At 40.6% G+C, this 23,245-nt stretch overlaps 1 protein-coding gene across 3 annotated transcripts in view; it reads right to left on the bottom strand.

Moving 5' to 3' along the window:
- Positions 1 to 917: 917 nt before the first annotated feature.
- fancm (FA complementation group M) overlaps positions 918 to 23,245 on the bottom strand; it is a 41,184-nt gene continuing 18,856 nt past the window's right edge. Inside the window, exons 5-25 of one of the 3 annotated variants that reach the window (XM_086182055.1) lie at positions 20,798 to 20,929; positions 20,267 to 20,399; positions 20,083 to 20,175; positions 19,820 to 19,924; positions 19,294 to 19,472; positions 17,707 to 17,913; positions 17,355 to 17,595; positions 17,122 to 17,270; positions 16,209 to 16,373; positions 5,978 to 7,772; positions 5,048 to 5,133; positions 4,551 to 4,619; positions 4,270 to 4,383; positions 3,910 to 4,072; positions 3,674 to 3,780; positions 3,416 to 3,589; positions 3,126 to 3,244; positions 2,950 to 3,043; positions 2,384 to 2,738; positions 1,585 to 1,879; positions 918 to 1,501 (exon numbers count right to left, since the gene is read on the bottom strand). In XM_086182055.1, the coding sequence (XP_086038181.1) occupies positions 1,375 to 1,501; positions 1,585 to 1,879; positions 2,384 to 2,738; positions 2,950 to 3,043; positions 3,126 to 3,244; positions 3,416 to 3,589; positions 3,674 to 3,780; positions 3,910 to 4,072; positions 4,270 to 4,383; positions 4,551 to 4,619; positions 5,048 to 5,133; positions 5,978 to 7,772; positions 16,209 to 16,373; positions 17,122 to 17,270; positions 17,355 to 17,595; positions 17,707 to 17,913; positions 19,294 to 19,472; positions 19,820 to 19,924; positions 20,083 to 20,175; positions 20,267 to 20,399; positions 20,798 to 20,929 (4,902 nt within the window). In that variant the 3' untranslated portion in view covers positions 918 to 1,374. Of the gene's footprint in view, positions 1,502 to 1,584; positions 1,880 to 2,383; positions 2,739 to 2,949; positions 3,044 to 3,125; positions 3,590 to 3,673; positions 3,781 to 3,909; positions 4,073 to 4,269; positions 4,384 to 4,550; positions 4,620 to 5,047; positions 5,134 to 5,977; positions 7,773 to 16,208; positions 16,374 to 17,121; positions 17,271 to 17,354; positions 17,596 to 17,706; positions 17,914 to 19,293; positions 19,473 to 19,819; positions 19,925 to 20,082; positions 20,176 to 20,266; positions 20,400 to 20,797; positions 20,930 to 23,245 lie in introns of all 3 variants that reach the window. The other 2 variants (XM_086182053.1, XM_086182054.1) reach the window with 2 other exon arrangements.

The following is a 23,245-nucleotide window of genomic DNA, read 5'->3' as shown; positions in this document are numbered from 1 at the left end:
CCTAGCTGGTTGTTAGCTCATGCTAACTTCTGCTTAACTTGTCCTAACCAGTTTTCAGCTTGTTCTAGCTGGCATTTAGCATGTGCTCGCTGATCGGGAATTGCTGGGTGGGGTGTCCATGTTGTTAGGGGCAGGGGGCTTACACTACTTGTGCGGTTTAGTCTTGGAATAGGGGCCCTATTTGGATGTAGGATTTGTATGCAAGTCCCAACCAACCATACAACAGGCTCAATATTCAAGTTGCATTTTGTCAACACAACGAGACCCAAACCTCCTCTGCCCCACGCCAACCCATCAGTCCTGAAGAACACACCACCAACAACCTGGCTTGCCAGGTCGAGCATATCCCAGTTTACTCCCTTTAGTCACATACCAGCAGCATACCAGCAACAGACCACCTGAAGGGGAGTGAGTGATGAGGTACAGTAGACCTGGCTTGCAAATAATTTCGCAAATTATATCTCAAATCTGTCAACTGGTCTACCTGGAGGACGACATAGCACATGGACAATATGCAGGAACATGAAAGAAGGTGCTGCAGCCACAAAACTACAACACCACTCTAAAGCCTCAACAAACTAGGAATAAAAAAAACCTCCACTTGTAGGTCATATTGATGATTTCAACCAAGTTTACAGAGGCTGAGAAAAGTCGTACTAGCAATTAATCTTCTCATGGACAAAACTGTTCACACTAGATGTTTTCTCAAGAGAAAGCTTTGTTATCTTTTTATAACTGGTAAATGCAGTTTTGTAATATTTCATTTAACAAGATAATGCTATAAAAACATCAGTTTAAGCACAACTTTTCTCTGTTTCTATACAAATGATCCAAGAGATCTCATTCTTATCGATGAAAGGTTTGAAAAATGATCTTTCAATGATCTCAGATTTAGTTTAGGAGATTGAGGTAAAAGACCAGATTTAACAGGTGTAAAGGCAGGAATCAGACGTGTGAAACACCATCTTACAAAAATAGTTTATTGAAGATATTTAGCAACATATTTTACAATGGTCTTCCAATCTTTTAAACTGTCTTAAAATAAATGTATCCATTATTTCAACAAAATAAGTTATTTAGTGCTAAATACTTCTTCTTATGATCATAGTATTGCCCGCCTCACTGACCCAGTGCACTGTCAGCACGAGTCTCATGACAGCCCATGCTCAAGCTACACCTTACACAAAATAAAGCCTAAAATAAATAATATCTGCCTGTATGTTTTAACACACAAGTCAAGTGATGCCGCTCAGTGTGCTGTACAAAAAATGCTGGAACCCCCCCCCCCCCTCAGATACAACACAAGATAAAGGGGTTGTTTTGTGTAGCAGTGTGAATGGTAGAAATTCCCACAATGTTACTCATCAACATTGCTTAGCTGGTTTTTCCTGCTTTGAGTCCAGTCATGAAGAAGGAGTCACAGGAGTAGCGCAGAAAGCGGTAGATCTCCTCTGCTCTGGGGCGATTCATACACCCGCCTGTCTGAATGGCTTCAATGGAACTGAAGAAGAGAAGGAAAAATACTTCTTAAACATCACAAGTCAGCGCCTATTTCTACGCCATCCCAACCTTTTCCTTGTTTACCTGTTTATCAGTTGGGCGACTGTGCTGAAGCTGTGGATCATGTTAAGTGCGTGAACGTAGCTAACCGATGGCAGGCTCAGGTACAGCTGCAGGGCCTGCTGTCTGTGCTGACCTTTGACCTCCAAGGGTGCAGTGATGCTCTGACCTTTGCGCTGCTCCAGCCGAGCCAGTTCAGCCAACAAGCTGGCGCTCTCCTCTGCGCCATCGCTCCAGAGCAAACGTACTCCAGTTAGGACCAGCCCAGCCAATGTGTTGTCATAGCAACGTGCTCGCTGGAACGGACGTGACGCTTCACCTGGGACAGTGACAGTATCCAATACTCTTCAGTCTTTTTACAGCTTTGGTCACTAAACAAACTCAAAATAAATAAACATCAAAATAACAAGTTTAGAAATGATTCAAATAAAATAAAGGTGGATGTGTATTGCATTCACCTGTGGCAAAAAAAAAAATTGCCCAGTTTCTATGAATCATCAAGAAAATTTCCATTAGAGAAATATAAATAAATGTTGCCATTTTGTAACAATATGGCTTACAGAAACGAGTATCTTTCAATATTTCAAAGCATAATACGATTGAATTCAATCATCAAGGACATGTTTGCTTTCACATGCTCTTCTTTGAAATATCACAATAATTAAAAAAAAATAGGAAAATCATTTCTTTATGATTATCAATTAAAAAAAAAAGTTACTGTCTCAGCGAACGTAAAGGACTTGTACAAATGAATTCAATTTTCACAGTATGTACTATATAAATAACTGCTCAGTATGAAGTCATCAGGGAAAGTCAGACTCACCTGGTTTGCTACGGTCTTTTTCCACAATAAAACAAATGCGTTCAAACAGTTCCTTCAAGCTGTTCACCCGTTCAGCCAATCGCTTCCTGTTCTGCATCGCTGCAACAAACGATTGGCTGTGCCTTTCCACTGCCATGCGATTACTGACAATGAAGTAGCTGCCGTCCAATGAGCAGACTTGAGCGGTGACGGCGTGGCGTTGACGCAGGCTGGTCATCAGCTCCACACCGTTACTGAGGCAACGACTGTCAACCAGAATACAAACAGGCTTGGATGGAGCAGGAGGTTCACCAGCCGACGGATCCCCTCTGACGGATGTCAAAGGCTGAGGCTCTGACGGGGCGGCGGGTGGTCCCTGGAAGGCATGAAAGAACTTCTAATTTGCTTTTATCAATAACCCTTATATATCTGAAGGCTGCCATGATTCGACAATAAATTACTTTAATGAACCAGATTACATATGTATCTGTGAGCATATTGTTTGTCTACATCCTACAATTTTCACAGACACACACACACACACAGACAGAGCAGGACCCTCATGGAGTGTATAAATATCATCCTACATGAGGCGGTTTCCTTGACGACCCCGGTGACTCTGACTCCTCAAAGTCCAGCTCATTTGACAGCTGATGTTGATTCTCTATCCTCTGGCGACACCTACGGGAGAGCATAAACAGTGCAGCAGTGGTAGTTCATGACTGAGGTGTTTCTACAACTACAGTATTTGAGGATTCGTTACCTCTCATTTTGCTTGTCTTCGCTCACTCCTGAGCTCCTTTTCCCTCGACTGAGCAACGAGATCTTAGATGCTATGGAGGAGGAGGAGGAGGGTTTTGGCTCATGCTGTGCAATCTCTGGCTGCAGGGGGACAGTAACATCCCTTTCTGTTATGAGACCTCTGTCTTTACCACAGTCTTCTGTCTCCTCCTCGCTAGAATCACACACACGTATGACTCTGCTACGCTTGGGTTTTACTGCGGGCCTCTGCTCTAGAGGAGATGCAGCCTTGGTGTCAGCTTTTGATTTTACCCTGTGCAAGAAGACACGCCTTCTGGTGGCGTACTGCCTCCTCCCATCTACATAGGAGTCCTCTGGTAAAAGCTCAATGGCTTCCTCTTCTTCCTCACTCTCCAGCTCTTCCTCTTCCTCTTCACTGCCAACCACAAAACTGTCCTCTGCATATGTTTCATCCATCTCAGGTACCTGGGGACAAAGGTTGGACCCAAGTTGGCCATAGCTCATACAAAAAATGTTTCTTATTAAATATAAAAATACATAACACTACACCTGAGAAAATATGTCTATGTTGTGATGGTTTCTGTAGGACATTTTGAACTTGCCAGCTACTGCAGGGCTTTTCAAAGACTTCAGGTAAACTCCCTGCATGTCGGAGTCTAATAGAAGAGAAGAAACAGTAAACCAAAGAATGTCTGTGATTGCACAATTCTTTCAGCCTCCTTAAATTCTAACAGATTATTAATCTAACCCACTACATGTATAGATTAATAACTATGTTGCGCTACCATTCAAACCCTGGGAGAAGTGTGTGTTGTCGACCACAAAGCCTTCAAGAGACTGGTTCTGATCATCTCCGTCCTCTTCGTCAGATGACAGATCCTCCCCCTCGTCCTCCGACAGCTCTGCTTCCTCATCCAGGAACTGACGCCCTTTTCGATATATGGTGTGCTGACAAAAGCAACGACAGAAAATGTCAAGGTTGATAATTTTGAGGCGGTTCGTGCAACTGATGTATATTTATAGACTTGACATTTTTATGCGAGGAGAATGGTGTGATATGATGCGGGGAAGTGTTCAAATGTGTTAATTTTGGAAAAGAAAGAAAGGTTAGCAAGATTAGCATCCTGCGGAGCCTCCATGCAGACCTTAGTTTTGCCCCGTTGTACTTGTTGCCTCTCAGGTCTGCGTTGTTGGAGAGTGAACACAGACACGTTCTGGAAGTCATCATCAGAAATGGCATCGTCTTCTCTTTCATCAGACTGAACAATCAGGGGAAAAACAGCTAAATACACTCATTTTATAAAGCTACATTACATTACTTTGAAATAGTCATACATAATTCATGAAGAAAAGTATTAAATCACATAACTTAATTGACCAGGTTGAACTCTGTGGCATGCTTCACAGCTAATAAAGACAATCTTACAATATTAAGGGCAGTCACACATTTCTTGTTCACCACCAGCGGAGAGTCCACGTCACTGCATATCTTTGCCTAAGGAACACAAAACATGTTACATACATGCACATTTACTGTCTGGACACTTAAAGAATGAGTAGCTTCTTAGTATTATACAATTCTCATTACATGTTTCATTTTAGCTACTTCATTTAAATGCTTCTGCAAGGGAAGCTGGTTGTCATGACAACTGCAGGTACCTTGGAATGGGTCATAACAGAGAGAGAGTCTGGATCAGATAGCTCTGCTGTTTGGCTATTTTTAATGTCATACTTCTAATTCATGGAGATTTAAAATGTATATAAAATGATTATTATATATATATATATATATATATATACACACACACACATACACACACACACACACACACACACACACACACACACACACACACACACCATCTTAACATTTTATTCACATTATGAAAGCTAGGAATGAGTGTACTGACAAGCTTTTCTCACCGTTTCTGGAGATAACAAGGGATTGACCTTGTGTGGATGTCGTCTTTTATGGACAACTTCATCCTCGCTGTCTGTGTTACACTCTGCTAAGAAAGAGGACAAGATCAGAACCTTGAAAAGATTCAAAGTTTTAAAGCTACAGTGCAACATGTTTGTCTCCATCTTTTGGTAGTGAGAATTATTACAAACAACCGCTGACATTGTAACACGATAGGCTCCTACTTCGAACAACATTCAGCTGTAAAACGTTGGATAAAAAGTTTTGAATGTCACTCGGCCGCTGTGAAAATGACTTGTTTCACTGTCAGAAATCGATTCATCTGGTCCGATTACATCAGGAAAACCTAGAAGAGCAGCTGACTAAATTATTTATCCACATACAAGTTAGCAGAGGGCTAACCGAAAGTAGCCATCAGCTTCAAGGCACGGCACTCTCGCCACATACAGTACATCCACTCAACATGCTGTGATATGCAGGGAGATTTACCTGCAGGGAATGAGCTTAATAAGCACTGGGTGAACTGCTTTCACAAAAGCTGGAATGTACGTGACATTGTTTTATCTGAAAGTATGATGCACAGTCGCTTTAAATGGGAGGAGAGATATGAATGTAGCGACTTATCAAACGGGAGCTTTAAAGCGATGCTTCAACATAAAGGTGTGTTTTGCCTTTTAAGTAATCACACTCAGGTTTTAGCAAATATGTTTTTTTTTTCTTTAGCACTTCGTAATTCCAGAATGCAGAGATATCCAGCTATGTATATGAAGTTTGAAAATAATGGAAATCTTCTCGCGCAACCACTAACTGCCCAAAAACATGGACCACAAATGCTTCGGCATCATCCGTGTTTTAAGAGTTGTAAACAGACATTTTGGTTCTGAGTGAAGAAGCTTTTGGCTGAAGTATCATTTTGGAATGTGTTCACAAACCTGAATGAAAAGCTGAGTTGGACACAAGTACAAATTCCTGGTGTGACTCATTTCCTGCAGTTGACTTTGCATCTGCCGAAGTGGTGCAACCTTCCCGTCGTCTCCGTTTCAGACTGAAGGATGAAGGTGAGTGACGAGAAAGCCCAGCAGGATCAGGCGTGAGCATCCTTCTGGCAGATGGAGATGGTAGTGCCCCAACTTTAGACATGGAGGGTGAAGTCAGAAAGGATGACTTAACTCTTTTCTGATTCTTGGTGAGACTTTGAGGGGTAGAGGACTTGGATTCGCTGGGTTGTAAAGGTAAAGTTCGCCTGTGGCCGATGTTATAAGGAGTGGAAGAACTGGAGAAGCCGGGTAGAGACCCTGCAGAGTCAGTTTTAGGCTGCAGGGAGGTTGACATATACGGAGCCAGAACAGCATCTTCTTCCTCCGAGTCCTCCAGTGAATAACCAAGGTCAAAATTGACAGGAAAGTAGTCACGGGAGCTGTCAACAGACTGATGTGGAAGTCCCTTCTGTGTTGCATGTGGCGCAGCTGTGTGTATAAAGATTTTGTCCCCCTGTGTTATCAGCTGCTTTGTATGTGCTGAGAGTGCAGTGTGACATGAGATCTCTGGACTTTGTGCCTTTTTGGTGTTGTCAATCTCCCCTGGTCTAGGGGAAGTCCTGGGTGTGACGTCGTCTTCAGGGGTGGGGATGTCTGGAATGGCCATCTGAAGGAAGGCTTCCTCATCCCCAAACAGATCCATGCTCTCATCAATCTGAGGGGCAGCATTGTTTTTCATGCTGGCCTCCTTCATGTCTGTTGTTTCCTCATTCCACAGATCGCTACGACGACTCTTCTCAGTCTCCCCTTCAATCTCCTTTTCAGCTTCTTCACCAGCTTCCATGAAATCGTCGTACATTTTCGGCTCCTTCCTGTGATCCAGTGTCCCACAATAATCCTCTTCATTGCCAAAAACCTCATCCCATGTTGGGCTGCCTCTGCTAACGGGCTCCAGCTCCAGATCAGGCCCATCACGATTGCTGTTCCCTTCTCCCGGAGACTCTGAGCCGACAATGGGGGAGGCATGAGTGTCAACTATTATCACCTCATCATCTTCATCATCATCATCATCATCATCATCAACCACATCCAGGGTAAAACTGACATGAAAGGATTGATGAGGCTCCTCGACTTGCTGAGGAAAGGAAGAAGGTGTTGGATCAGCCATGGTGGTGTCTAAATCCACAGGGAGTGGCGGTGGAGATCGGGACAGAAGCTCCGCTACGTCAGCCAGGATGACCCTTAGACCTTCGTCCCTCCTTTGGAGGAGTTTGGCAGAAGAGGGTAGAGCCAAATCCCATTTAGGAAGATAGAACATGGCCTGAAGTTCCACATCCTCTAAAGCAGATTCACTTTCAATTGAACTGATTAACTGTGAAATGGTATTTAAATCCACTGCCTGGGTCCCAGGAGGGTCTCCTTTTACGAAATCCTCATTGACACATTCGACATCGTCAGGTTCTGGGCGATCTCTGTTGTCATCATAAGCCACCTCACCATCGACAGGAGGCTTAGGTTTTGCTGGCAAGGGAGCCAATCCTGCTCTATCTGTGTTTACTTCCTCATCAATATATTCCTGATCAAACAGGTGAGATTTCCTGGGTATGTTGCTGACACGTTTGGAGCAAATCTTTGTGCTTTTTTGTCTCTTTCTCTGCAGGATCTTATCAGTCTGTCTGTTCTTTACATGAACTAAAGTGTCTGCTTTGTTGAGATGAGGAAGAAGCTCCTGTTCGTACTGACATTCCCCCTGAAGAGAAGCACACACACACACACACACACACACACACACACACACACACACACACACACACACACACACACACACACACACACACACACACACAAAGAGAAGTTTTGTTTAGTATCTCGCTACAGAAGAGGTGAGGAGGTTGTAAAGGACCTAAGGACTTTGCGAACCTTCAGTTTGACAGGTGAGATTCAGGGCAAACAACCTACAGGTATGTGATAATATAATCAGGAAATAAACTGTGAAGAGATCTCACACTGCAGAAACCCACTGAGTTCATAGTTAATTCATATGATTTGTTTTTCGATTCATGGACAACGACTAACATGGAAAACAGGAATATGGGAAATATTTCCAAGGACAAGAAGCAGACTGTTCCACTAAGCCTTTATTTTCGAGAAAAAAAATTGGTGTTTTTATAAAAATGCCCTCTCAGACTCAGACTTTGGTCTGTGGCCATCTGGCGCGCACACACACAATAACGTTTACTTAGGGCGCATTTCCACTCGCTCACTTCGGCTCGGGTCGGTTTTGCCCAGTTTCCACTGGCCCCAATACGGTACTAACATTACCATTTTGGTCCCTGTTCCACTGGGTTCCAAGCGAGAACTAAAATGTCATGTAAACACATAGCGGGGCGCTGCTTCCATGTCGTACATTGTTATTGTTGTTGTGTCACACACAAATTACGCCGGGAACTCTCAGCCGGTGAGTTCACCCACGCTGACGTGGTACCCAGTGCTAGTGCAAATGCACCCGTACCGATCCGATCCCCTCCGACCCAAGCCACTGGAAACACACCCTTAGATTACTTTCCTTGGAGACCATTACTTATTGAGCTCTTGCCTTAACCACTGACCTACAAATCCGTATTTGGAACAGAGAGAACATGTCTATCTGATCTAGCTTTACCCCCCCCCCCCCCCCCCCCACAAACACACACACACACATGCATGCACGCAGACTAGGATCAATATGGTCAAACACCTGTCATCCATGCAACCCATCCATGACCTGGAAGAGATTCATCTAGAGTGGCATCCTGCTAGGACCAGCAGGATGCCATCGAACCTGTGACCATCATATGGAGAGAGGAAAATAAAAAAGATGGTGATGAAACCAAATTTCAAAAGAGGGGAGAGAATGAGTTTCTGATGCAAAGGGGAAAATGTGCCTTTTGCTCTGAAAAATCGAATGAAACTTGAATATAAATAAAAATAATATGTAAGGTGTGATCAACAGTAAGGCCCTTTTGCCATTTCTTCATCTAGAGTGGCAACAAACAGATGAAAACGCATTTGCTGCCATGACACTCAAACTGTAAAATGAATTCCTTTTGATATTTACATTTCTATCGTCAGGGTTTTATCCTAGACAAAGTTGGCAAAGGCCGGCAAATGTGTGTGAACACAGATATAATTACAGTGTTTGAGAAAAATGACCAAACTTTATCCGAAGATGGAACAACAAGTTGACAGTTGAGGTTTATTCTATCACTAGAATTAACTCAAATTTTCAACAGAAGAGATAGCTCGTAACAGAAGAGGTACAAAGGATTTTTCAGGCTTATAATTGAAATTATTATTTCTAAACTTGGTTTCCGCTGGTTTCTCTTGTATGATTTGTATAATTTATTGAAAAAAAACAACAAACAACTCAGTTTAGAAAAAAAAGGTGTTTTTATGTTTGTAAAGTAAGACGCAGATTTCAAAAACATTTCTGAAGTTCTACCTTGACATCCGAAGAAAAGGGAGGACAGATTTTAAAGTCTTAAATAACTGCAATGGCAGTTTTTACAGCACAAAGCTCATAAAGCCACGAAGAACCCCTCCTGAACAATTATTTCATCACACCTCACACTCCCTTGCTCAGTCCTTTACTTACAGGAGGTAAACATTTACCAGCTTGCGGGTGAGACTGCGTTCTGCTAAATGAGAGCTGTAATTTACACTTCAACATTTGTTCACTAGTCATTGAAGGCAAAATATTTCTCATGGGCAAGGCCCTAACCTGAGATCACCCATCAACATCTCTGAACTGTCAGTGAGGGAAAAAGACTCCTCACAGACGAGACTTTCCTCTAAACTGTCACCGAATACAACTCAAATATTATCAAGGGCGTTGTCCTCCCTCCTCAGGAGCTTCCCTGCTGCCAGTGGTTCATGTCACAGCAAATCCTGAAGGAAAAACAAATCCACTTGACAGCTTTTATATTTTGAAAAGAGGAGTTGCTGTTTTGCTCCTCTGGACCTCTTTATAATGGAGTAGATGTGTTAAATGAGATTGAACAAGGTTTCCAGTTTTGTTTTCAATTATATTTGCTTCCAACAATTATGAAAAGAAGTGAATTACGGTTAAATTATGATGCCAATTCCATTTCACAATGATACTCTTTTTTTGTCTTGTCATATTCAGCACAACACAAAAAGTCTAAAGTGGAGTCTGCAGCACAAGTGAATGGGCATTTTAGAGTTTTTATATTATGTAATTATCTCATTTTAACCTTTTTTTTTTTACATCCAATATAAAGGTGTTTATTAATTTGTCTGTCAGCACAGTTACACAAAAATGGAGGCCTATTTTCGCTAAACTCAGTGGAGGGGTGTAGTATGGGCCATGGAATTTTGGAGTGGGTTAGCAAGATACATCTCAAATATCGGCAGAAGAACATTAAGAGCTTTGGGGGAGTGTGGACGTGCCGTCTTCTCATGATGTACAGCAACATAATTGATAGTGTGTGCTCTTTAGCGCCACCAAGTTGAATCTACAAGTACGGTAATCTTCTCACTACAAAATGCACCCAAGTCGGCTCCTTCGTGCAAAATTCAAATACTATCAAGATTCACCTCCCTCTCGCTCTGCAGACAAGTCAAACAGTGTGACTGGCGTGGTGAAGCAGAGGCCTGCTCACAGCTGCTTTTGGCTTTAATGAGGGCCAGAGCGTGAAAGTGCCAGGGCCAAAGGTTTGCCTCAGTTAGGGTTAGAAACTGCTTCCTAGTTGTAATTGTTTCTCAGAATGAATTTCACTTAAAGCTGAAGGCTCTCGACTGTAAAAAGTTAAATAACTTTTACAAACAATTAAAGGGATACTTCATAAAATATATAATAATAAAAAAAAGGACTCTATTTTGAAAGAAAAAAATATTTCACATCAAATCTTGTAATTTTGCTAATTGCGTTTTCCAAAAATAGGAGTATTCTATTCCTCTCTGATGGCTGCAATAGCACAAAGTTATATTTCTCAAGTACACAAAAGCTTTTAATTTTTGCATTTATCTAAAACAAAGGGACAAATAAGTTGAATTACATAAATCAGGGCAAAAACCCAGATATTCTAAATAATGAACAAAAGCCTGCATGTAAGAGGTTTCTATTATTCTAATGAGTCAGTCATTTCATTTCCAGTACTTATTTTCATAAATGTTTCCAAACGATAGCCAACAGGAGGAGAGATGCCATCAAACTAAAGTGATATTCTGTAAAAGTTTTACCCCAAACCTGAGAAATCAACCCCATTTTCTGGGGGTAATCCATCTTATACAAATCCCCTCCATCCCTCAGATGCAGCTTTGCTTAGAGCTGTTCACTTCGCACAAAACAGCGGCCGCGGTTTGTCCTTCACCATTACAATCCTGATGAAAAATACAACTGGGGCTTTTAGCCGTTCACGGATTTAGTTACACTGTACATTGGGCAAATGATAACTTCATGAGAAATAATGAAGAGCACCGAATCACATGGGATTAACCTTACCCCCCTGGCACGCAATTAAGGAATGATTAGATTAAGTCTCTAGATCTAGAGATAACGTAGACTGAAATAAACACTGATGACGGAGACAGAGCCTGCAGAGGTCAGACGGTTTGTTGTGTCCAGACTGCAAGAGGAAGAAGCAGCAAAGTGGAAACTCCTCTCACTTGATTATCTCATTTGATTACAATGATCAGACATATTTGATGCGCATGAACACACACTAAGAATCTGTATTAATCATTCCGTCAGACTTTGTTTTCACACACACGGCGACTCATGATAAACACACGTTTGTCTCTTAACTACTGACGACACCAGCTGCCCTAAACAAAACAGCACAAACATCCCTAATATCATGAAAACCGGCTATAAATGCTTTTAGCAACAGTTTCTATTATTACACATCTTCTACCACGTGTCAAATTTACCGACTCCAATGTGAGAGCTCAAAAATAGGGCTGTAAATAATGATTGTTTTCAACAATTAATTCATTGTTGAAGACTTAAGAAATTTTTCAACAGCAGTGAAAGAAAAAAAAATGGCACATCGTTTGGACACCCATTTCTCCCCCAAGAGGATTTTAGTTTTTACAGAATCTGCTTAATTGATTTAAGTGGTCAAATCAAACTTTATCTCACCAATACTTATTTCCATCGTGGGACATTTTGGAGGCTGTAGTTTGAGATGCTGTACAGGGTTTTGCTTCCTTACTTGATATAAATGGAATGGGCATGGAATGGGCATCTGAGGTGCTGGTAAATATAACAGGGAAAGGAAATTAAGACTTGCGCCTAAAAGTAGTCCCTTAATCGCTGAGACTTTCTTCAGGATTGAAATAATCAAAATAAAAAAGTAAATAAAAGAGTTAATAAGTGAATCTAAAGACAGAGAATGGGAAGCAGCCACTGAAAACCTACTGCTAGTGATATGAGACATGCAACGGGCTGAACATCTTCAAAAACTTGGTCTGAGATGGAAAACTTCATGGATGAAGATCGTGTAAGTACACTGCAATGCCTTTTTTCCAGGATAAGTATTGATAACAATCCTGATATGTGCAGAAATTATCACCTCCACCAAAAAAATCATGTGATAATTGGCAATGGTTTGTCTGTCCATTAGCAGGATAAGTCAAAAGGCTATATAATATATAATATATTATGAGTCAAAAGGCTATTATATATTATGTACAGTCAAAGTAGACCTTGGTTGAGCAACATTCAATTAGATTTTGGTACTAACTGAAGTCTACGCTCTCCAAGAGCCAAATGTAATTCAGTATACTAGCCCTGTCTTTCAGTATTTTAATCCATCCATCCATCCATTTTCTACCGCTTATCCAGTTAAGGGCCACGGGGGGGCTGGAGCCTATCCCAGCAGCCTTCAGGCGAGAGGTGGGCTTCACCCTGGACGGGTCACCAGTCCATCACAGGGCCAACACATAGAGACAAGGGTCGAACCCCAAACCTTCTTGCTGTGAGGTGACAGTGCGAACTACTGCACCACTGTGCCGCCCTATTTTAAACCAGTGGTTCTCAACCCAAAAATAAAGTTTGATGAGAAACTATGGTCATTTTTAAATTTCACAGCCTGTAACAGTGATAAGATTTGTCTTGGCAGAACATTTTACTATGACTGAATGACATGGTACATAAATATGTCTAAACTATAAAAACTTGAAAAATAGTTCTTCAACTTGGCGTGGCTCAGAGGTAGAGAGGCCGTCTAGCAACCGAAGGGTTGCTGGTCCGATTCTCACTTCCTCTGGTGACCATGTTGAAGTATGTCCTTGAGCAAGATACTGAGCCCCAAACTGCTCCTGATGGCCCTGCGACGGACTGGCGACCCATCCAGGGTGAACCCTGCCTCTGCCCCAATGGGATAGGGATAGGCTCCAGCCCCCCTGTGACCTTAACAGATAAGCAGTATAGAAAATGGATGGATGGAAAGTTCTTTAACTATGTACTTAAAATTGCAATGCTATCAGCTTACTGTAGCTTTTACATTTCAACAAACAATAGATTTCTTTCCATTATTGTTCTTTTAAGCCTAAAGAACACATGTTGATTTTGACGGTGGAGTTTAAATAAATATAAAACGCAAGAGTAAAAATTCGTGCAACACGACAAAAAGGGCTGGGAACAAGGGTCACAAACACCAACCTAACTGTTCTCAACTCAAAAAAAGTTGCAGAAGCACTTTCAACATAAATATCGTTAACATTTCAACATTTATAATTCACTGTGTTATTTTAATTCTCTTGATATTAGTTTTCTATTTGTTTTTCCATCTGTTTAGCGTTCTCCAGTGTTCTCCTCTCCTCATCCTAGTAATACATCTAGGTCATCACAGCCTGACCTAGTTCCAGCTTCCTGGATTTATGTAACTGTTCGGAGAATCATTACATAATCACAGGAGCCTGCCTGTCCTCCTGCCCCGTGTCTCCTCATCACAAAGAGAGGCAAGAGCAGGGTGCTGTTGGGGAAAAAGAAACAGCATGGTTCTGAATTCACCCGGATAGAAAATTACCTCAAATAATGATAATGGCTTCTGGAGTGCTAGACCAGTATAGGATTTTTCAAATTATTTTTAAGAGAACAATTTATGAGGAAAAATAAAGTTTTATTAAGTTGTTCCACGGTTCTGGAGCAAAAGCTTGGAATGCCTCTGTGAATTCCAATCAAAAAAGTATCCAACTTTACTGCTGGCAGAATAAGATGGGCTGCAGCAGAGAACAGAAACTTGTGGACTAAAATAGATTCAATTCATACTTACTAAACAGAAAATGAAGGTTATAAAACCATGTTATTTTCATTGACCTTTTGAGTGCGTTCAATAACCTCCTCGCTAATCTTGGAACTGGCAAAAACAAAACAATTACTAACATGACATAAAGCACTGTGCTCTGAACAACAGCGTTGCCATGGCAGACTACAATCAGCCCGACACTTGTGTCAAGAACATAGATAATGAATTAAAACACAAATATTTCTTACAATGGATTATAAAAATTGATTTTGATGGCATATTTATGTGTAACATGCTTTGGATCCCGATGAATTTTTTTCTTTTTTTTTTTACAGATTCATAGTTATTTTGGAAAAAAGATATACAACACAGGGGCAGCATGGCTCCAAGGCAGCGTGGCTGTCTAGCTGGTTCGATCCTCACTTCCCCCGATGACCATGTCCAAATGTCTTTGAACCGTCCCTGGTGACCCATCCAGGGTGAATCCCGCCTCTCACCCAATGTCACCCCCCCCCCCCCCACCCCCGAGACCCTTAACGGATAAGTAGAATAGAAAATGGATGGATGGATTCATTCTTCATGGGATCATTTAATAGATTTATACAACAAAGCTGACATGAAGCTTCGCCCGCAGAAAATGGAATTGAATGCCCTAAAAAAAGCAAATCTATTTGTTTACCAGTATGGATCTAATCAACATTCTCAGCATCATTACTTAACAGTCTAATGTACAATGTCTTTTAAAGCATACAATTTATACATTTGGAGTTAGTTAAAAATAATTATGCTGTTTGTTTCATATTTACGTGCAATCAGATCTGAAACCTCGTCAGTTTCTCTAGGTATTCATAACTTGAATTCATCCACGGGAGCTATGTGTTACATTAGCTACCATGTTGCTCTATAATCCTGCTCTGCTTTCACAGGTGGGGGAACTTTTCTCCTTCCCAAATATGGTCAAGACTGCGGTGGGAAAACAAGCAAAAAGCACCCATATGTTGGTTCAGCTATAGAGAACTTTGCTGTATTTTCTGACCCAATTTCAGGGATTTGGAGAAATTAAGGGGTCTTATTAATGGCACAACCCTGTGAAATAACAGACTGTGAAACAAAAAGGCCTGAGAGACTTCAAAAATATGAATGCTGTGAAAACTATTTTGTGGTGACATGAGCTAGAGACTGTAAAATGCAAATAAGATCAGATAGAGGGAAATTCAAAGTGTCTTATGGTGAAATTACCCATCCGATCTTCGTAATAAACATCATAAAAACAAGACAGAGTATGTAAAACAAACCTAATGATATCTTTTCGGAAGTTTTGTGGAGGCAAAAAACATAAATAAAAAATGACGACTGTGCTGATATAACTTTCATTCAACCCAGCAGCAACACAAGGCTATGAGCCGAGCTGCCGCGAGGTCAGCAGAGACCAGAGGCAGATGAAAAATAAGATGACATTGTTTGCCTGGGAGAGATGAAAACGTTGTAGCTTATAAAAAGACAAGCTGTGTTTTGCAAAAAAATTAAGAGCTCCTTAAAAGAATTATGTTTTTTTTTTTTTTACTTAACCCACAATTACGCCATTGAGCCTGTTTATCATGCCTGGAATTTGCCTTCTAGGTCAGGACGATGAATGTGGGAACTCAACACAAATTGCAGTTGTATTTCACATGAAAGTCAGCTGATTCCATTCAGACCAGTTATTCCTTACATAAAAACTTTCTCTCTATTATGAAAGAAAAAATTATGATTGAGAACCCCATCTAAAAAAACCCCAAAACAAAGCTTTTATAAAATGATTAAAAAAAAAATTAGACGCTATTTAAATATTTGAGAACCAACTTTAGTGATGGGTGGGGGGGGGGATCATATTTGGAGTTCAGAACAAAAACTGGGAGCAAATACGGTCATTAATGAGTGGTTGTTGTTCTCACCTCATTCTCCTCCCTCATGTGGTCTATAAGCTCCATCACCTTAATGAAATGCTGGCAGCGGAGGGAGTGATCAACAACATGGGTGGGAAGCACTTTGTGCTGCCAGTGTCTCCATTCCCACAGAGACAGCTCTCTAGTAGGTGGTCCACTCCCGGACATGACCTCCTTTATAACATGAAAAAAGACGATGTGAATGAAATACTAACATTATACTCAAGCCAGTAATAAAAACACATAAGAGTGAATATATATTTCAATACAATCTTTCAATAAGTGTCCTTTGGAAAATAACTAACTTAAATAAGGTTATTTTAAGTTTCATGTTTGTCAGAGCATGATATTTTGTAAAAATGTAAAAAGAAAAATCTTTTTTCATTGCAGATAATAATAATAATAAGGGTAATAATAAAAATAATGATAATATAAAGTAACATGAAAAGAAATATTGGTATCTCTGCAAGCTGACTTGTCTATGCAATACTGTTCTTCAAACATATTTTTGAAAATCGGTAAAATAAATGACGTGGACATTGCACGATGTCTTAAAGTGGGAAGCTCAAGTCTAAATTGGCTCGATCAGAAGTGGCTAAACCTTTTCACTTATAAGGCCAATATACAAAATAAATAGTGGGCCACAAACCAATAGCAAACAAATATTGTCTTTTTAAAATCAATTTTGAATCTGGTGGACTGAATTCAACCTCATGGTCGACCAAATTTGGCCCCTGGACCTCACTTTGGGTGGCCCCGGGTAAGATAAACCATTCCTTCCTGTTTTGTATGTGTAGTTTATACAATCTACACTTTCAAACATAACCAAACGTTTCCCCACTTTAAACATTTTTTTCAATGTTAGAGAGGCAACAAAACAGGAAAAATGAAACAATAGACATTGAAATAGACGGAGCGAAACCTGGGGTGATGCATCATGGGGAAGGGACATGAAGTGGGACTGCTTCAAGGTTGGATGAGCTTCATCTTCCTGCAGCTTCATGCTGGATGCCCACAGGGAATATTCTGAGCTGCTCAGGAAACCACTGCACATTGCACTCTCCTGACAATCTAGCAAAACACAAGCTGAAACTGAGAAATGCATGTTCAGTGTTTGCATTTAGGAAGATTAGAATTTACCACCTGATCACTTACTCAGGTTTTGTGGGTGGATGAGTGAGGTCCGTCCCTCAGAGCGTGACCGTCGACCCTTGAAAGACCGCCTACTGCTATCGTGGTGGTCAAACTGACCACAGGTAATGTACATCTTATGCAGGGTGGGGATCACCTCCTCAGGCAGCAAGCGGGGACTGTTGGGGTACATGTGGAAGCCATTTTTGATGCCGACGATGGACTTGAACACATTTCGCTTGTTGCTCTGGCTCTGGTTGTATGTCTGAGAAAAGTAAAAACTGGTTTAGGTGGTTTAATGGAACTGTGAGTGCACTGAGCTTGAGAGCTGATGTGAAGCTTTATTTTGTAGATGCAAGACACAATGAACACTAACCCTCTCCTCACGCCCCTCAGCCAGAATGACGACAATGCGTCCCTGCCGCTTACGCCCAGTGCGTCCCATTCGCTGCACCAGACGAATAGGATTCTTCTGAGCATCAAAGCAAACTATGAGGTCCACTTCCCCAATGTCCAGGCCCTCCTCCCCGACGCAGGTGGACACAAGTGTGTTGAAGCCTCCCTGCCGGAACTTGTGCACCACCTAAAACAAGATTATTGATTGAAACAAAGCTAGAAATAGAAGAAGCACTTCAGCAAAGTAGCATGCACTCAGAAGCAGTAAGTACTGCTGTCAGATAGAGAATTTTGTGTGCATGTAAATGTCCATCTAACCCAGAACTGAGTCTGGTCTAGTCCCCCGACCAGGGAGGTCATGTTCATCGTTCCTTCTGGTTGACTGATTTTCAGCGGGATTATGCAAAAACCATTTTGCTGATATGCTGATTTTAATGAAACCTCATGGAGGCATGTCACATGTTCCAAGGAAGAACCCAATCAAATACTGGAGTGGATCCAAATCGCAAGTTGACTACGAGATAAACCTTAACCATTTCATTGAGTACATTTTTTGAAGTAAAACCAAGAGTGGGAGAAGGAGTTTAACCCCTTGAAAAATGTTGGTTTAAGCGATCTTTTTTACTCTTTGTGGATTTTTTTCCCCAAAAATATCATCAGATTTGTCTTCTTTTATACAATCAAACTACCTAATACTGTCTTCCTTTTACTTCTGAACTCAAAGTTGACCACATTCCCACAATTACACCATAAAGAGCTAAAAAGTGTATATATCAAGGCATTCAAACTTTTAAGCAGACGTTTTGAATTGTGACCTCTGAGTTCATAATGTAATCTCCAAGTTTCCGAGGATGAAGTCCAAACTGAGGAGGGTTCCAGTTGAAATTTCCAACATGGACATTCAGGAATTTTGACTACTGAGTCCAATTTGAATGCAGCATCGGTAAAAGGACTCACACATTTTGTTCCTTAACCCTAAAAAAGACAAGAGTAACCTTTACTTGCCCTATAGACTCTCACTTAGGATATGGTATATCATACGTCAATCAAACGCTCTTACTTGTTCTTGAAAATAATAAGCATAACCTGACTCTTGTCCAAAGACATTTTCATAAGCCTCTCAGGAAATATTAGTCGGTTCCAGTTTTGGCATGTGTTATGTGTGGAGTTGTCGCAGTCTTGTGGAGATTTTAACCCAAGTATTATGTTAATATCTTTTCCACTTATTTTCTAACCACCTCCTACTGCTGATATCACTGTTGTCCACGACATGACTGAGCAACCGTTTCACCGAGGAAGTCAAGGCCACTCTGTAGCCACTAGAGCTGACAAGAAATGGCCGTGACTGTATGTGCTTTTTTTTTTTTAATCATTTAATGAAACATTCAGTTTTAAGTGTGTTTTCTGAGACTTATTTTTAGCTTTGAACTGTTTCCACTCTAAGCTTTATGCAAAGAAATTCTGTGGTGTAGTCAATGGCCATTTCGATTCTTCATGCAAAATAGCATTAAGAACCTCACAGTATAAGATAAGATAAGATAAGATGAGATCTGCTCCTGATCTCTACCTCCAGCTGTTCCTTTTGGGTAAAACCTTTGACCCCCTTTCCTGCGGAGGCTTGTCCCATAAAGGTCATGACCCGAATCAGCGGAGCATGGCGGTTCAACATGGCTGCTATCTCCTGTACACTCTCACGAAAAGATGAGAAGATCATCACCCGCGTGCTCACTTCCTGATGGCCCGACCCTGGAAATCAATGAGAGAATAGATTTCTTCTGTGTTTCAATGATAATCTTCCTACTTAATTTCCTACATATAATCAAGATTGAGATTATTAGCTATTAGCAAACAATGTAATAGTTTTGCTTGCGCAAGAGGATGGCTTGTGGTTTACAGATCGCTGAGGATTTGAAGCACTGACTGAAATTAGAAAAGCCATCAATATGAAACAAATCCAGTGGTACTCCTATATAATTTTAGCAGCAAGGTTAAACAATTCTTAATTAAATGGAACATTACACATGGCTTTATACATTTCAGCTTGAACTGCGTGAATGAGTCACAGCAAGGCACTGGCACTATAAGATGATTACCATTATTAGCTGCAGCATTCTCAGCCCACAGTCTGAAGTGATGCAGCACCACCTCCTCCAGTTTCTCCAGTTTTGGGTGACTGTAAATGAACGGCTCATCTGGACCTACAGGTGTGAGTCATACAGGATGGTATTCAAACAGTATTTTCAGGCGTGTTTAAAAACATCATATCTCTCAGTTGAATGAAACAGAAACTGTAGAGAAGCACAAAGGGCTATAAGTGAAGGTCAGATGATTAAAATATGAAAGAGCGCTCAAGTACCAGTGGGTGACTTCACAAACATTGCCTCCATCTCATGGTAGAGGTCCATGAAGTTAGGAGTCTTCTGCAGCTCATTCCTGGCCCTGGACATCTCTGACCCAAACAAAGGATTAAAGAACATGAGCACTGAGATGTAGAAAGCACCTAGCAACCAAAACAGGATTTAAAGCCTGGGGTGGCTGACCTCTGGATCCATCCATGATCCCCTGGATGTAAAAGAAGAGTGAACGGAGTCCCATCTGCATCAGTAGCTCATAGCCATGGTACAGGCTAATGCAAAGGGCAAAGTCGCCCTCCAGCATCCCTTGCTGTGGACCCTGCAGAGAGGTGAGACCAGGAATAACGATGTATAAAGGTATAAAGATTATATCTATTCATGCAGTTGAACATATATGTATCTTATAATTTCAATGTATACCAATATTTGCTGTTATCATGAATGCCATTTAGAGTTTAAATTAATACAAGCTTAGCAATTCAAAATACTGAAAATCCTGCCAGAAAATCTCTCAACATTCACTGATGTGATTCATGCGATAGGCTCCAGCCCCCCCACCCCCACCCCCGCTACCCTTAACTGATAAAAGGTATAGACAATGGATGGATGGATAATCAAATCAGAGCAGCAAGAAAAACTTGGAGGCATCATTTAAAACATCCTATTACTGAATACACTCAAGTGTCACACAATGATCCCCGTAGGGTTATTTCCTGCCTTGATGAAAGGTGGCGGGTTCTTGCGGAACTGGTCTCTAGCGAGGATTAGCTGGTATTTGGTGAGAATCCGTAGGTCTTTGTGCGTCATCACCCGGTTCTGCACCAGACGAGACATAAATTTCTCCAACACCTGCCAAAAAGAGGGACAGACAGATATATAGGTCATCAATAATTAGCTATTTCCTGCAGTCAGCCGCAATTCATTTCACTACAGCAAACTCTCGCTGACATAAAACAGGAAAGGACATGCACACACAAACCTACACACACACACACACACACACACACATGCATACACGCACGCGCACGTGTCTTGTGTGACCAATTTCAAATAACATGTGTTAGTGGTAAAATGACAGAATGAAAAGGAGTTTCACTTCAACAAGAGACACATAGTGTACAGGACTTTTTCCCCCATTGCTGCCCTCATTTTCAAATAAAAGGAGTGGAGATGGAAGCAGTTTTTCAAACACACAACAGTATCCATTCATCTTCACGGCTGCATGTAACGGGAGGCAGAGTCATTACCATTTCAATATCTACTATGTGGAATTGTTGCTCTAGAAACAGACCACAATAAAAGGCCACTCTCAATACAGTGGGCCTCTCCTTTAGAACAGTCAAGAACATTTTGTAAAAATCCATTTAGTTGTTCTCATTGATAAACTACTAATATAATAAAGTAGAGAAAACTTCTGATGTGCTAAGTTGACAGTTCACATATTAGCTCAAATTTATGCACTTTATTAAACTAAATTCTAGTCTAAAACAACTCAATTGTAATTACTTTTATCAATATCAATGTGAATTTTGGACGTTATGTGAAAGACATCATTTATTGTGTTGCACAGATACCAATTTAAATTAGCATGCTAACCAGCTAGCTCTGGTCCGGATAATTTGCTGACGATAGGCAATAAACTAGGCATATAGACCTTTATGGAAAATGAAAAAAGATGGAGCTAATCCATCTAAAGACAATACAAACCATACAGAAAAAAAATCCTACATTTCCTCATAATACATCGAAAAGTTTTAGCATGACAATACATCAATAATAGGATAGAATTGTGAGGTGCAAAGAGGTTACACACTTACAGTTTTGTTCAAGTTGTTTTCTTGCTACGGTGTTCTACTTTGAGCTAAAACCTGATGTCTGACAGTTTTTCAAAAATTTGTTTTTTGTTTATTTATTTACTTTTACATACTCTTGCCCTGTAACTAGTTACCAGCTAGCTTTTTTTTTTTTTTTTTTTTTTAATTTTTACAACTGACTGTAAAGTTATATTCTATGAAGCCAAGAATAGAGCGGGTAAAACACAGATGTGCTGCTTCCCACTTGTTTGGACTATGAATGAATCAGACATATGCTTACATATTTCACCTTTAAATATAGGTATATAACAGATTCAGAATGCAGTAAATGTAAATATAGACACATAAAATGACAAATGCAGTATACATCTCACATTAGATACATTTTTTTAATTATTTGACACATTTCTGTCATTCGCCTTAGATTGGGACCCAACAGACCGGTCAAAATGTCACTGTTGTATCCAACTATTGATCACCTTTGTTGTAAGTCCAGACTCAGGATTTCAATCACTGATAAGTTTGTGACAGACAACAAGTGATAATTCAACTGAAGGAGAACTAGGAAACATCAACAAAGTTTCTCGTTTAGAAGTGAAAACTGAGCCGTACGCTTGTCCCATTTCTGCTAAATCTCAACCCCATTGTTGGACATCTAAGTATTCCTCTGTGCTTAACAAGACAAAAGTGGAGGCTTGAATGACAGCTCTTAATTCTCCCGACCTTTCAGCCTTCCATAAAAAAAAAATCAGCAGCAACATCCCCCACCCTACATGTTCTTTACACATCCAATCAACCCATCTGGTTCGTGCTTCGTTACATATGATATGGTCTTAACTTGAAAGCAGATATCAGGAAGTAGATACACTTATCTGGTGAAGTCGAGAAGAGCCTCAGAAGGTGAGAAAATTAAGAGAGCAGTAAAGAAATCAAAACTGGTCAAAGAAGTGTTGGCCCATGATTTCAAACACTGTCTTTAATTTCTTTCTTTTTTCTTTTTGCTTTCACAGTGAGCTGTGCAGTGAGGTTTTAAAAGTTAAACCCACATAACAGTGGATGGTATAATTTTAGAATTTTGATTTTAGAATACTATTTTGATTGTTTGATCAAATGGGGAATTTTGATTTAAACATAAATTCCTACTTGTAATTAGTCTGTTGCTGTGATGGCTGAAATTAGGGAATCACAAACTCTAACACTAAGGACAAGAAATACTTTTATATTTTGAGTGTTTATAAATGTAAACAACAGGGATGCAAAACTGAACTGTAAAAATAAAACATGCAATATCACGTTGTGTGTATCTGGTACCTGTGCAAAACATACGTATACACACCAAACAAAAACCAAG

This window comes from Aulostomus chinensis, chromosome 17 (genome assembly GCF_037954235.1).
Source record: "Aulostomus chinensis isolate RoL2024-O1b breed Wild chromosome 17, RoL_Achi_v1.0, whole genome shotgun sequence".
NCBI classification, from domain to species: domain Eukaryota; kingdom Metazoa; phylum Chordata; class Actinopteri; order Syngnathiformes; family Aulostomidae; genus Aulostomus; species Aulostomus chinensis.
The sequence above is the reverse complement of the archived record's forward strand: the minus strand, read 5'-3'. Positions and strand labels throughout refer to the sequence as shown.